The sequence below is a fragment of the Chiloscyllium plagiosum genome, unplaced genomic scaffold (assembly GCF_037043375.1).
Source record: "Chiloscyllium plagiosum isolate Xiang-an unplaced genomic scaffold, Cpla_swu_hap1 HiC_scaffold_6, whole genome shotgun sequence".
NCBI classification, from domain to species: Eukaryota; Metazoa; Chordata; class Chondrichthyes; order Orectolobiformes; family Hemiscylliidae; genus Chiloscyllium; species Chiloscyllium plagiosum.
The window spans coordinates 70,235,387-70,247,748 of NW_028270144.1; the positions used below are offsets into that span (position 1 = coordinate 70,235,387).

General features: G+C 38.9%; 1 protein-coding gene across 2 annotated transcripts in view; it reads left to right on the forward strand.

Annotated features, from left to right (window-relative positions):
* eif5b (eukaryotic translation initiation factor 5B) overlaps positions 1-12,362 on the forward strand; it is a 94,809-nt gene that overhangs the window by 76,213 nt on the left and 6,234 nt on the right. For both annotated transcript variants that reach the window (XM_043691680.2, XM_043691682.2), the window contains exons 21-23: positions 1,568-1,732; positions 2,418-2,556; positions 2,731-2,892. In XM_043691680.2, the coding sequence (XP_043547615.1) occupies positions 1,568-1,732; positions 2,418-2,556; positions 2,731-2,892 (466 nt within the window). The remainder of the gene's footprint in view (positions 1-1,567; positions 1,733-2,417; positions 2,557-2,730; positions 2,893-12,362) is intronic.

The following is a 12,362-nucleotide window of genomic DNA, read 5'->3' on the forward strand; positions in this document are numbered from 1 at the left end:
GTCCAAGTCTCAATCAGTTCTGCTCACCCCACCTTCCTCTTTGTCAATAGCATGATGACCATTTATTTCCAGACTCCTTCAGTTTTGAAAAAAGGGCCATCCATTCATTTAACAGAAAACAGCTACAGAAGTTCATTACTTTTCATTTGATTGTATTTCCCAACGGCATTCTGAGGAGTTAGCCATCCTAGGTATGGTTTCTTGATCAGATGGAAATCTTAATCTGTTAGCCATCTTAATAGTTGCACAATCTTTGAAGATCGATGTCACTAGCCATCTCACATGCTTTTGCTCCAGCTGAATTCTTCGTGTCCCATATATCACATACTTTTCATTTTACTGAAATTGACTTTTCTAGCCTTCTGATGGAAATTTGCATAAAATTTGAAAGATTGATCATAGATTTATACAGAATAGGAGAGGCCCTTCAGCTCATTGAGATTATACTGCCAAAAATACACTAATATTTATGCTAGTCCCATAGTCTTGAATGTTATGATACTTCACATCCCTAAGTATTTTGGAAAGGTTGGGAGGTTACCTACCTCAAATACCACCCAGGCAGTTCATTGCAGACCCCACCACCCTCTGGGTGAAATATATTTTACTCCAATCCCCTCTCAACCACCTACCTTTAATTTAAAAGTATGCTCCCTTGTTCTTGACCTTTTGACTAAGGAAAACAACTGCTTTCTACCCCTCTGTCCATGCCCTTCATAATCTTTTACACCTCTATCAGATCCCCTCTCAGCCTTCTCCATCACAGGCAACATCCTGGTGAATCTCCTGCTGTATTCCCTGCAGTGCAATCATACCCTTTCTGCAATGTGGTGATCAGAACTGCACACGGTACTCCAGCTGTGGCTTATCTAAAGTTCTGTGTCCTAACTACAGGCAAGTGTCCCATATATCTCCTCTAATAATCTATCCTGCCACCTTCAGGGATTGATCATTTTGTCTTGAAGTTAAGTTACTTATATTAGAAGTTGACTTGTGCTAATCTCCCAATGACACCAAAATGCAAGTGCAACTAGTATAATTACAATTATACAGTCAAGTTGGTAAGGCCTAAATTGGAAGCCTCGATCTGTTTTGAATATCACGGAAGAAGAATGTATTGGTTTTGGAAGTAGTCTGCTGATACTTTCTGCGGATTTACCTGGGAGAAAGAAACTTAAGAAACCGGAGTTGTGTTTCTTTAAGATTATACTTGTAAATAAAATAATGAAGGAAATGCACAAAGTAGGTGGAAGAAGATTTCTCACTTTAAAATGTGGCCATATCCAATCAAAGCAAAATTTCATTAAAGCACATCTAGGATTTCCCCCCACAGTTAAAAATTTTGATAGAACCTTCCCGGAAGTTTATGAGAGAGTGATAAGAGTACTGATGGATAGAGGGAGAGGACAGAAAATACAGCATCTGTGTCTAACAAAGTGATGGAAGAAGCTTCAAGATGTAGGTTCCTTTAAGTTATAAATTTAAATTTGTATACTGTGACAATATCTGATCTTCAACATTGAATAATGTAATGGTCTAAAGTAACTTCTCATTCCTATTTTTAAAGGTATTCAGTTATCCTTGCTTTTGATGTGAAGGTTGAGCGAGATTCCCAGGAGCTTGCTGATACACTCGGAGTCAAGATCTTCAGTGCAGAAATTATCTACCATTTATTTGATGAATTCACAAAATACAGACAAGATTACAAAAAACAAAAGCAAGAAGAATTCAAGTAAGTTCATGACTTAAATGACTGCTTGGGGTTATACACTCGTTATCATTTAACTTCTATAAAAGAGACACGACTAGTTTTTGATGGTGACTTCTATTGATAGGAGTCATTCCTTTAAAAAAAAATCACAAAATGTTATACATTTTTTTTACTGGGGTGCTCACTTCTTTACAAATACAAACGTGAATGATTGAAACAAAGTTGCATCATAATCTGAAACAATTGGTCCTGCAGACATGGACTGAATTGAAATGAAACAACAAATAAGATCTGATGAGAGAAACACTTTGAAATAGCAAGCCTGGCAGCATCTACATGAGTGGGAAGCAGTGAATGAAATGTTGATCTGATGAAAGAAAGATTACAGGCCTGACAAGTTAACTCTGCTTTTTCCCCATGGATACAATTTGCTTTTGTTTAAGATGACCAGCATCCACAGTTCTTCAATTATATTACTGAACAGTTTCAACATTATCCTATTTTTATTTCAGATTTCTAACATTTGCAGTATTTTGATTTTGTTCCTCATATAAATGAGTCCAGGTTGTTAACTGGGAAGTGATGTACTTAGTTATTTTAAGGTTTGAACATGAGAATTTTTCATACGAAGATCGAATATCCTAGGTCTTTAATTTTTTTGCCTCTAATGTGTGTTTAAATATCTAAATTTTTCTTCCTTTTGTAGACATGTAGCTGTTTTTCCTGCAAAACTGCGCATTATCCCTCAGTTCATTTTCAATTCTCGTGATCCAATTGTAATGGGAGTTTCTGTGGAAGCTGGCCTTCTGAAACAAGGCACCCCCGTGTGTGTTCCTTCAAAAAATGTAAGTTTACACAAGGTTTTGTTTTCCAAGTGATGAAAAAATATATTGTTTTTACTTTTTAGTTTACGTTGATTCGGTTTATATTTTTGAGCAGATTTCAGTTGTTAACATTTGTAAGTCTATCCTGTTTTTAGTCAGACTACTCATATAAGTTAATTATTTATCCTTTTCCAGTTTGTTGATATAGGAATTGTCACTAGTATTGAAGTGAATCATAAGCAAGTTGAGGTTGCTCGAAAAGGCCAAGAGGTCTGTATTAAAATAGAACCCATTCCGGGAGAATCGCCAAAAATGTATGGGCGGCATTTTGAAGCTACAGACTTCATTGTCAGTAAGGTATGATGTTGTTCTATAAAGAAAAATATGCAAGCATATTTTCGTATCTTTCTACAAAATGGATTGTAACTTTATGGTTGCAACTTAGGAAAGCAAGATTAAAAAATAAGCATGTGTTGCTAGATGTATTGCTGGACCAGGATAGAATATGGTGCCCATTAAGTTTAATATTCAAATTGCAGATGCATACATCTGAACAGATGTAATTGTTCACTGACTGGGGTAAAAGTAGAATTCAGTATCTACTTTAGAAACCACTAAACTTCAGCCAAGACATTTAACTAGCTTCTTTACCTTAGAATTAATTATGTTACTGTGCTGGTGGAAATAAACTAATCCATTCTCCTGTCAACTACAACAATGTTCACCATACAAAGTTTTCAAGATTTTCAAATCTAATTGAAATTGTTTGTAGTCATAACCACTTGCAGTTTGTATTTTTCCTGTGTTTTCAATGAATCAGTTTACCTTGGCTGGAACAGCGCCTCATTTTCTGCTTGGGAACTCTTCAGCCTTCTGGACTCCATATCAAGTCCTACAATTTTAGGGTTTGAGCACTTTTTCCCATATCCTTACCCCAACCCTCACACCAGACCTTGTCATCGGCTACTATAAACCGCCTATTGTTAGCTACTAATAGTTCCTGTTAGCAGCTATTCACACTCCTAGGCTGATCTTTACCCAGTCCTTTGTTTGTCCAACAGGTTTTCTCTCTCTTTGGGCTCTATCTCCACCGATCTGCATAAATACCAAACTTTTCCCAGCTACAATCAGTTCTGAAGAAGGATCAGATGCAGCCAGACTTGCATTTTTTCAGCAATTTCTGTTTTTGTTTATAAATCCTTCATTGTTCTGAGGAAACAGCTTTTTGAGCAAGCATATGAAATGTTGTGGTTCTGTTCGCCGAGCTGGGAATTTGTATTGCAGACGTTTCGTCCCCTGTCTAGGTGACATCCTCAGTGCTTGGGAGCCTCCTGTGAAGCGCTTCTGTGATGTTTCCTCCGGCATTTATAGTGATTTGTCTCTGCCGCTTCCGGTTGTCAGTTCCAGCTATCCGCTGCAGTGGCCAGTGTATTGGATCCAGGTCGAAGTGCTTATTGATTGAATCTGTGGATGAGTGCCATGCCTCTAGGAATTCCCTGGCTGTTCTCTGTTTGGCTTATCCTATAATAGTAGTGTTGTCCCAGTCGAACTCCTGTTGCTTGTCATCTGTGTATGTGGCTACTAAGGATAGCTGCTCATGTCGTTTCCTGGCTAGTTGGTGTTCATGGATGCGGATCGTTAGCTGTCTTCCTGTTTGTTCTATGTAGTGTTTTGTGCAGTCCTTGCATGGGATTTTGTACACTACATTAGTTTTGCTCATGCTGGGTATCGGGTCCTTTGTCCTGGTGATTTGTTGTCTGAGAAATTGGGAGAATGTGCAAACTCCACGCAGATACTGGGAGAATGTGCAAACTCCACACAGACAGTTGCCAGAGGTTGGAATCAAACCTAGGACCCTGGTGCTGTGAGGCAGCAGTGCTAACCACTGAGCCATGTATATAAAGCGTACAACAGTACTGCACAGGAACCAGCTGTTTGACCCACCGTGTCTGTACTTACCATGATGCCATTCGAATCTAATCCCATCTGTCTGCACATAGTCCATGTCCCTGTATTCCTGACCTATTCATGTCTGTCTAAATGCCTGTTAAACATTGCTATTGTATCTGCTTCTACCACCTCCCTGGCAACTCATTCCGAGTACATACAACCCTCTGCGTCCAAAAAAAAAAATTTCCCCACACGATTCCTTTACACTTTTCCCTCTCTCATTAAATCTATGCCTCCTAGCATTTGATATTTCCACTCTGGGAAAAAGACTCTAACTATCCACCCTATCAATGCCCCTCAATTTTATTTGTTTTTAGTATTATATACTACATTATGGTCACCCCTCACCCTCCAATGCTCCAGTGAAAACAATAAACGTTTGTCTGACCTCACCTTATAGCTAAAACAATTCAATCTAGGCAACATCCTGCTAAACCTCTTCTGCACCCTCCACCTCCTTCCTATAGTGTGGACACCAGAACTGTAAGCAGTTCTGCAGATGTGGCATAACTAAAACCTTATACAACTGTCAACTTTACACTGTTGAAGTCATGTGTGCCACATGCCTTCTTTACCACCTTATCCACTTATGTTGCCACTGTCAAGGAGCAGAGAACTCGCACCCCAAGATCCCTCTGTATATCCAAAGCGTCCTGTCATTTATATACATTTTGCTTTTGCAGTTGACCTCCCAAAATGCATCATTGTGGGTCGGGATTAAGTGCCTTCTGCCAGTTCACCACTTAATTTTTCAACTAATCTATATTCTGCTGTATACTTTTGATAACATTTCTCAATATCCACAACTTCACCAATTTTCATGTTTTCTGCAAACTTATTAATCAGACCACCTACATTTTCATTCAAATCGTTTATATAAATTACAAACAGCAGAGGTCCCAGCACTGATCCTTGAGGAACACCACTGGTAACAGACATCCAGAAAAACATGGAAGAGGAAGTGAGGACTGCAGATGCTGGAGATCAGAGTAGAGAGTGTGGTGCTGGAAAAGCACAGCAGGTCAGGCAGCATCCGAGGAGTAGGAGAATCGGTGTTTTGGGATAAGTCCTACATCAGGAATAAGCCTCATTCCTGATGAAGGGCTTTTGCCCGAAATGTCGATTCTCCTGCTCCTCGGATGCTGCCTGACCTGCTGTGCTTTTTTAGCAACGCACTCTCAACTTCTGTCTTCTATGACCAAGCCAATTTTATATCCAACTTACCAACACACCGTGGATCTTATGTGATTTGATCTTTTAGACCAACCTACCATGAAGGACCTTGTCTGATGCTTTAGCGGAGTTCATGTAGACAACATCCACTACCCTGATCAGTCATCCTTGTGTGATAAGACATTCCCTGCATAAAGCCATGCTGACTATCCCTAATAAGTCCTGCCCTTAAGAGCTGTCTTTAGTAATCACTAAATGTAAGGCTTACCAGCCTATAATTTTCTGGTTTATCCCTATTGCCCTATTATGTAAAGAAGCAGCATTGGCTGTCCTCCAGTTTCCTACTACCTTGCCTGTGGCTAAAGAAGATGCAAAGGTCTTTGTCAGGATCTCAGCGTTGCCTCCTTCAGTATCCGGGGATAGAAGCCATCAGGCCCTGGGGCCTTATTTTCCTTAATGTTTTCGAAGACACCCACCGTCATCACCATCTTGATATTGCAGGGCAGATCAATATTAACATACTCTTACTATCTTCTGTGTCCTTCTCAATAAATATCAATGCGAAGTACTCATTAAGGACCTCGCCCATTTCCTCTGGCTTCTCGCATAAAGTCCCTCCTTTGTCCTTGAGTAGGTACACCCCTTCTCTAGCTCTTGCTCCTGTTAAACATTCAAAATGCCTTGGAATTTTCCTTAGTCCTATTTGACAAGAATATTTCTTGGCCCCCTTTTAGCCCTCCTAATTCCTTGTTTAAGTTCTTTTCTGCTGCCTTTATATTCCTCAAGGGCCTTATCTGATTTCAGCTTCCTAAGCCTTATATATGCTTCATTTTCCTTTTGGTTCTTGCAGGGAAAAAAAGTCAATAATACAATCAGAAAGAATGCCAAGGTCTGATAGATATGGGATGTCTAAGTGAGATTTGTATTATCTGTGTCAGGTATTTTATGTGGTCACTTTAAGTGTGTCTGAATACTGCTGCAGCTACTGTCAACCACTGGTGCCATACGTGTGAGTAGGATTCATACAATATCCATGGGACTCTGATGATGGATTTGAATGTAGGATTCTTCTGTATCCACAGTTATCTATCTCCTGCAGGGTTATGGATTTTATTTTGCTCTAATATATGACTGTTCCGTTGCCTTGTCTGTACTTTAATGTATGTTCAATGCACTTGTAAAGGCCATGGTTGTTTCTGAGTTGAGGACAGCTGTTTGGTCTGTAACCAGAAATTTTGTAAATGATGTTTCTTTTAAACTTACATGATGTAGTAATCAGTACAGATTCATGCTGTTTGGTGTGCTGTTGAGTTTTGAATCTTAGCAAGATTATTGAACTGACAACAAATGTGTTTGTTAGTCTGCATTAATTGAAGTGAACTTCTATCGATCATTCTCATACCATATGGGATATTTACAGCAGAATTCAAAATGCTGCTCTCTGATTGGTGCAGAGCATTCTTATGTCTTTGCAATGTAATGAAGAACGACACACCTGCATGCTGTCTGTCAACAGCATCAAGCTTGTATGTAAAGTATAATACAACACCGATTTGTTCATAGCCGGCTGTCATGATTGAGGACAGGGAGGTGCATGAATGCTTGCTCGAGCTTCATGGTGGAAACATGCTCTGTTCTTAGATATCCACATTTCTGGAGAACAATTCAGAGTCTCTCAATTTATTGATCCAAATGCTTTAGTCAAGTTGATGATGCAATGAAGAATTCTTGGTGGTGTTCTCAACCTTTTTTTTTTATTTGTCTGGCATTGAAAACCATGTCAGAGGTTCCTTTGCAAGCTCTCAATTCACTCTATGCTTCTGATAGGATTGTTTCACCCACATGAAGTGGACACTCTAGTGGAGTGGAGTTTTAGGATTTTCCCTAGTATGGAAAATCACTCAATAGTTTCCATAGCATGATTTATCACTTTTCTTGAAGTTAGTATAATTCTGGAAGTCAGGGCTGCTTTCTTTTCCTCCCAAATCTGCAGAATGAGTGCACGTCGTCTTGATTTGAGTATAAGGCTGACAGCTTTGAAGATCTCGATTGGGATACCATTATTGCTACAGACTTTGTTGTTTTTAATCTGTTTGCTTGTTGTAGTTTTACTACTGATGAAGTTCCATCCATGGATTTTACCACAGGATACTGGAGGATAGATTGTAAGTTGACTCAAGGTTGAGATGTTGATCTCTCTCTTGAACATTTTGTTCTTATGATGACTTTGTGCTAGGTAGATGTTCATTACTGACGGAAGAAGTCGATCATCTGCTCAGCAAATATTAGTCCTGTGAATGGAAAAAAATGATACAGACATCACTTAACCTTTGACTCAAATAATGGCAGAAGGAAGTTTGACAGCCTACTTTGGCACATCTTCTAGTCCTTCCTTCACTTCAGGTGAGTGGAGGATATCCAGGTGACAGTGTTGAAAGGCATCTCTGTCCCAACACAGACATCTACTGTTAGTGTGTATATTCTTGACGAAGGTTTCCTAGGTTTGCAGACCTGTCCCTGTCTCCAGATCTCATTTGTCACTGATATTGGCAAATACACCCTGGTAAAAGTCAGCTTGTGACTTTGATAACATGGGCACCTTGGACGCCATTGACCATGGAATCTTGATAGGTTGGTGGTCAGATTATTGCCACTGCAGGTTTATTCTGCTTTCACAGCCAGTATGGTGCACACTTTTTGTTTTGGACAGCATTTTGTCTGATACTGCTGTCATGGGTGATCCTATGAGGACCACGACAACATTCCTCAGGGTACTTTTGGAACACAAATATCTCTCCAGTGTGTCAGGATGATGATTTGTAGGGAAGATAACTGATTATAATATCAGTAAGACTTGAGTTATAGCATGAAAATAAATTGTATAACCCTGCTTTGTACTACATGAAATCTGCAATGACTGATATATCTATGCCTCTGATACATGCTTTTACACTATCCTTTGAGTTTTGCTTTACTGTACCCCTGCACTGCCCCCTTGGCTCTGTCCAGAGTGCCTTTCATTAAATCATATTTCCAAAGTTTAAAACTACTAAATTTTGCTACACCAGAACCTTAACTTGTGTAGCTGTCCAATTACAGACATACAAGCACACCACGTCCTTGTTTACTCATTTTGATTGCTAGTTTTGACTTTTGGGCCTGTCATCAGTACTACTTCTGTTATTTAAAAAAACATCATCACTCTGGGGCATTTGACCCTTTTATCACACCCAAAAATGATTACTTGCCTGTCTATTCATAGGAACATAGCTGTTTCTATTTACTATCCTATTCATATTACTTTTTATAATTGTGATTGCTGACTTTATAAATAACCTGCCTATATAGTTTTTAAACCATCCTTTTTAATTGACCAGTTTCCTACTCTATTCTTGTCAGTTGAGGGACAACATTTTTTCCACAGTGGTTTGTGTGTGGAATTAACTGCCAGAGAAAATGGTGTTTGTGTACAGTTGCAGCATTTAAAAGATATTTGGATAAGTACATGAACAGGAAATGTTTGGAGAGAAATGGGCCAAAGGCAGGCAGATGGGACTAGTTTAGTTTGGGAACGTGGTCAGCATGTACTAGTTAGACTGAAGGGTCTTTCCCTGCTGTGTGAGTCTTAGACTATAAGTCTATAACTTGCCTGAAAACCTGCTGATTCCACCAGGTCTAAGATTAGATATTTCAATATTTAACTAGTTTAATGTACCAGCATGTGCATACCTTAAACATTTTACTCTGATTAGGCAAAAGTCACTGGAGAATTCTCTGGTAATTCTATCATGTTGGACTTTTAACTATTTTGGCAATGGAAAAAGATGGGCAATTGAAATGATCATCAACACTGCAAGTTCCCCTCCAAGCTACATATGATCCTGACTTGGAACAATATAACTATGGGCAACAAATGCTGGCCTCGTCAGTGACCCCCACAACTCTTGAATGAAGCAAATTCGCACCCCTTGAATATAGGGAGAAAGACTCAACAGGCAGCAGATTGTCAATCACTTATTGCATAAATGGATTGTGGTGGTGATCAAAGTTTTGCATCTAAGTTTTCCTTTATTGATGTCTACACTAGTTCATCTATCCTTTCAAACTCCTGTGCTGACAGGATGGCCATTATCACCTTGAGTCTCCAGCTACAGCTCTGGAATTATTATAAATGGGCAAGGGGTGTATTTATTCCAGTCCATCCGTCCATAACCAAAATATTTTAGTTGCGTGAAAGAGGGTGTATTTATTAGCTTATGGATGTAGACATGGCTGGCTGGCTAACATTTACTTCCCATTCCTAGTTGCCCTCAAGAAGGTGGTCTGGGCCGCTGCAGTCTTTGCTGTAGGTAGACCCACAATGCTGTTAGGGAGTTCCTGGATTTTGACCCAACAACATGTTTCCACCAATTCCTCTGTCTGTGAAGAACAATTTTTAAATAATTCTCTTTAGGGTTAAATCAAAGTATGGTTTACTTGTACATTTCAACCTGAAATGATTGCAACACTCTTGCAAATGTAATAGGAGAAAATGAGGACTGCAGATGCTGGAGATCAGAGTCAAAAAGTGTGGTGCTGAAAAAGCACAGCCAGTCAGGCAGCATCCGAGGACCAGGAGAGTCGACGTTTTGAGCATGACCTCTTCATCAGGAATGCTTCTGATGAAGAGCTTATGCTCACAATGTCGACTCTCTTGCTTCTCGGATGCTGCCTGACCGGCTGTGCTTTTCCAGCACCACACTTTTTGACTCTACACATGTAATAGTGGAGTAGGTCATTCAATCCCCTTGAACCTGCTCCACCAATTGAGATCATGGCTGATCATCTACCATATTCCTGTGCTATCCTCCTATAACTTTTAAATCTGTTGTCTACATGATCTTGCCCACTTGCCCTGTTTAATTCACTTGAAGCCCCTTGATATCTTCCTCACAACTCTTTCTTGTCAAGTTTTGCATCATCTGCAAACTTTCTGTTGTAATATTATGTAAAGATGTTGGTGATCTAAAATAAAAACAAAGTGCGATAGAAATTCAGCACCAGCAGCATTTGTGGAGAGAAAAAAATCAAGTCTGATATTCATTGTCTTCTGAAATGGAGAAGAATTTTGGTTCAGAAGAAGTCACATTGGACTTGAAATTTTAACTTTTGTTTGTAAATATTTGAGGACCTGGCACTAATCCCTGTGGCATTCCACCAGTTACAGCCATTCTTTTCCTTTTGTATCCTGTTAGCTTAATCCCTTGATCCATGCTGATATCCTTGCACCTTAGTTGAGGAAAACCAGCATGGATTTAATGAAGGTAATCATATTAAATTATTTTGATTGTGTTTGAGGTAACAAAGGGCTGTTGGGTGTAATGTAGTTAATGAGATGTCCAAAGATATTTTAATGAAGATAACAATTGATATGTAAGCACGCTCCAAGCCCATGGAATAAAAGTAACAGCATAACAGGAAGCAGAGATCAGTGGTGAATGGTTACTTTTCAACTTGAAGTAAGATCTAACGTGAGATTTGCGTGCTTCAATATCTCCTTGTTTCTTTGATTATTTTGCATATCAACAATGAAGGAACGTGTTGCCTATTTTCTGATACAATTGCTTGATGGTTTTACAGTTCACTTGGGGAGACTGTAGTACCATGCAATTTTAGGATGTATTTTGTAATATGGAGCTGTGGATGGTGATGTTAAAGCTCCAACTTTTTTTTTGTCACATGTCTGATCAGGAATCTTTTTCATTTTTACCACCCACCATTTACACAAATATTTGGCCACATTACAAATGCACTATTATAGATCATTAAGTTTGAGGTATTGTGATAGGATGACAAATAGACCAGAGTTTCCATGCAAGACCAATTCCCTGCAGCTTGTTTGTTGTGTTCAACTAACTTGTAACTGTGTCTATTATAGAATACTAATTGCCTGGTCTCAGATTTGAAGAATGGCTTCTACTTGAAAGACGGAGCAGCAGATTGTTGCTCAGAGCCATATGAGTTAATTACAAGTTGTTAGGCAGCCTGAGCAGCAATGATAGGACTGAGTTGAACTATAACTTCCAATGAATGTTATCTATAGCCAGTCTTATCTTTAAATACAGAGTCCACATTGTTGTTTCACCAATCCTCGTTTGTGATTTTGCATTTATGTTTAAGAGCTTCTAGGTCAGAGACCATGAGAGTTCCTCTACAATTGCTGTTTTGTTATTTCGGTTATTTTATGTTGCGTGTTAAAAAGGATCTGGATTAATTTGCTGAATGTGCTAAGTAATTGCCATTCTGATTTTAATGCAAATAAAAATAAAATTGCAATAAAATGTGCACAAAATTGTATGTATTGTTTAGTCTATTCCAAAACATTAAGATTTTTTTGTGAACTTATATTTAAACCTTTGCCGATGCTTTAAAAAAAAATCATATGTGGTTACAGATTGGTTATACCAGTGCTTAATGTGAAGCTTTTATCAGTAAATGGACTACAATACTTGGTTGGAGCTCAAGGACAATTTGTTCAAGTCAAGGCAAATCATGCTGGCCTTGAATAGGAAACTGACATTAAATGAAATTTTGAACACGTTGCCTTCAAGCAGACTTTGATGCTTTCAAGAAGATTGAAAGAAAAACCAGGAAAATAACTTAATGACTTAGTAGAAATAGGAAGAAAGGTACCTCTTTTGTCTGAGTATCAGCTATAGAGAAGA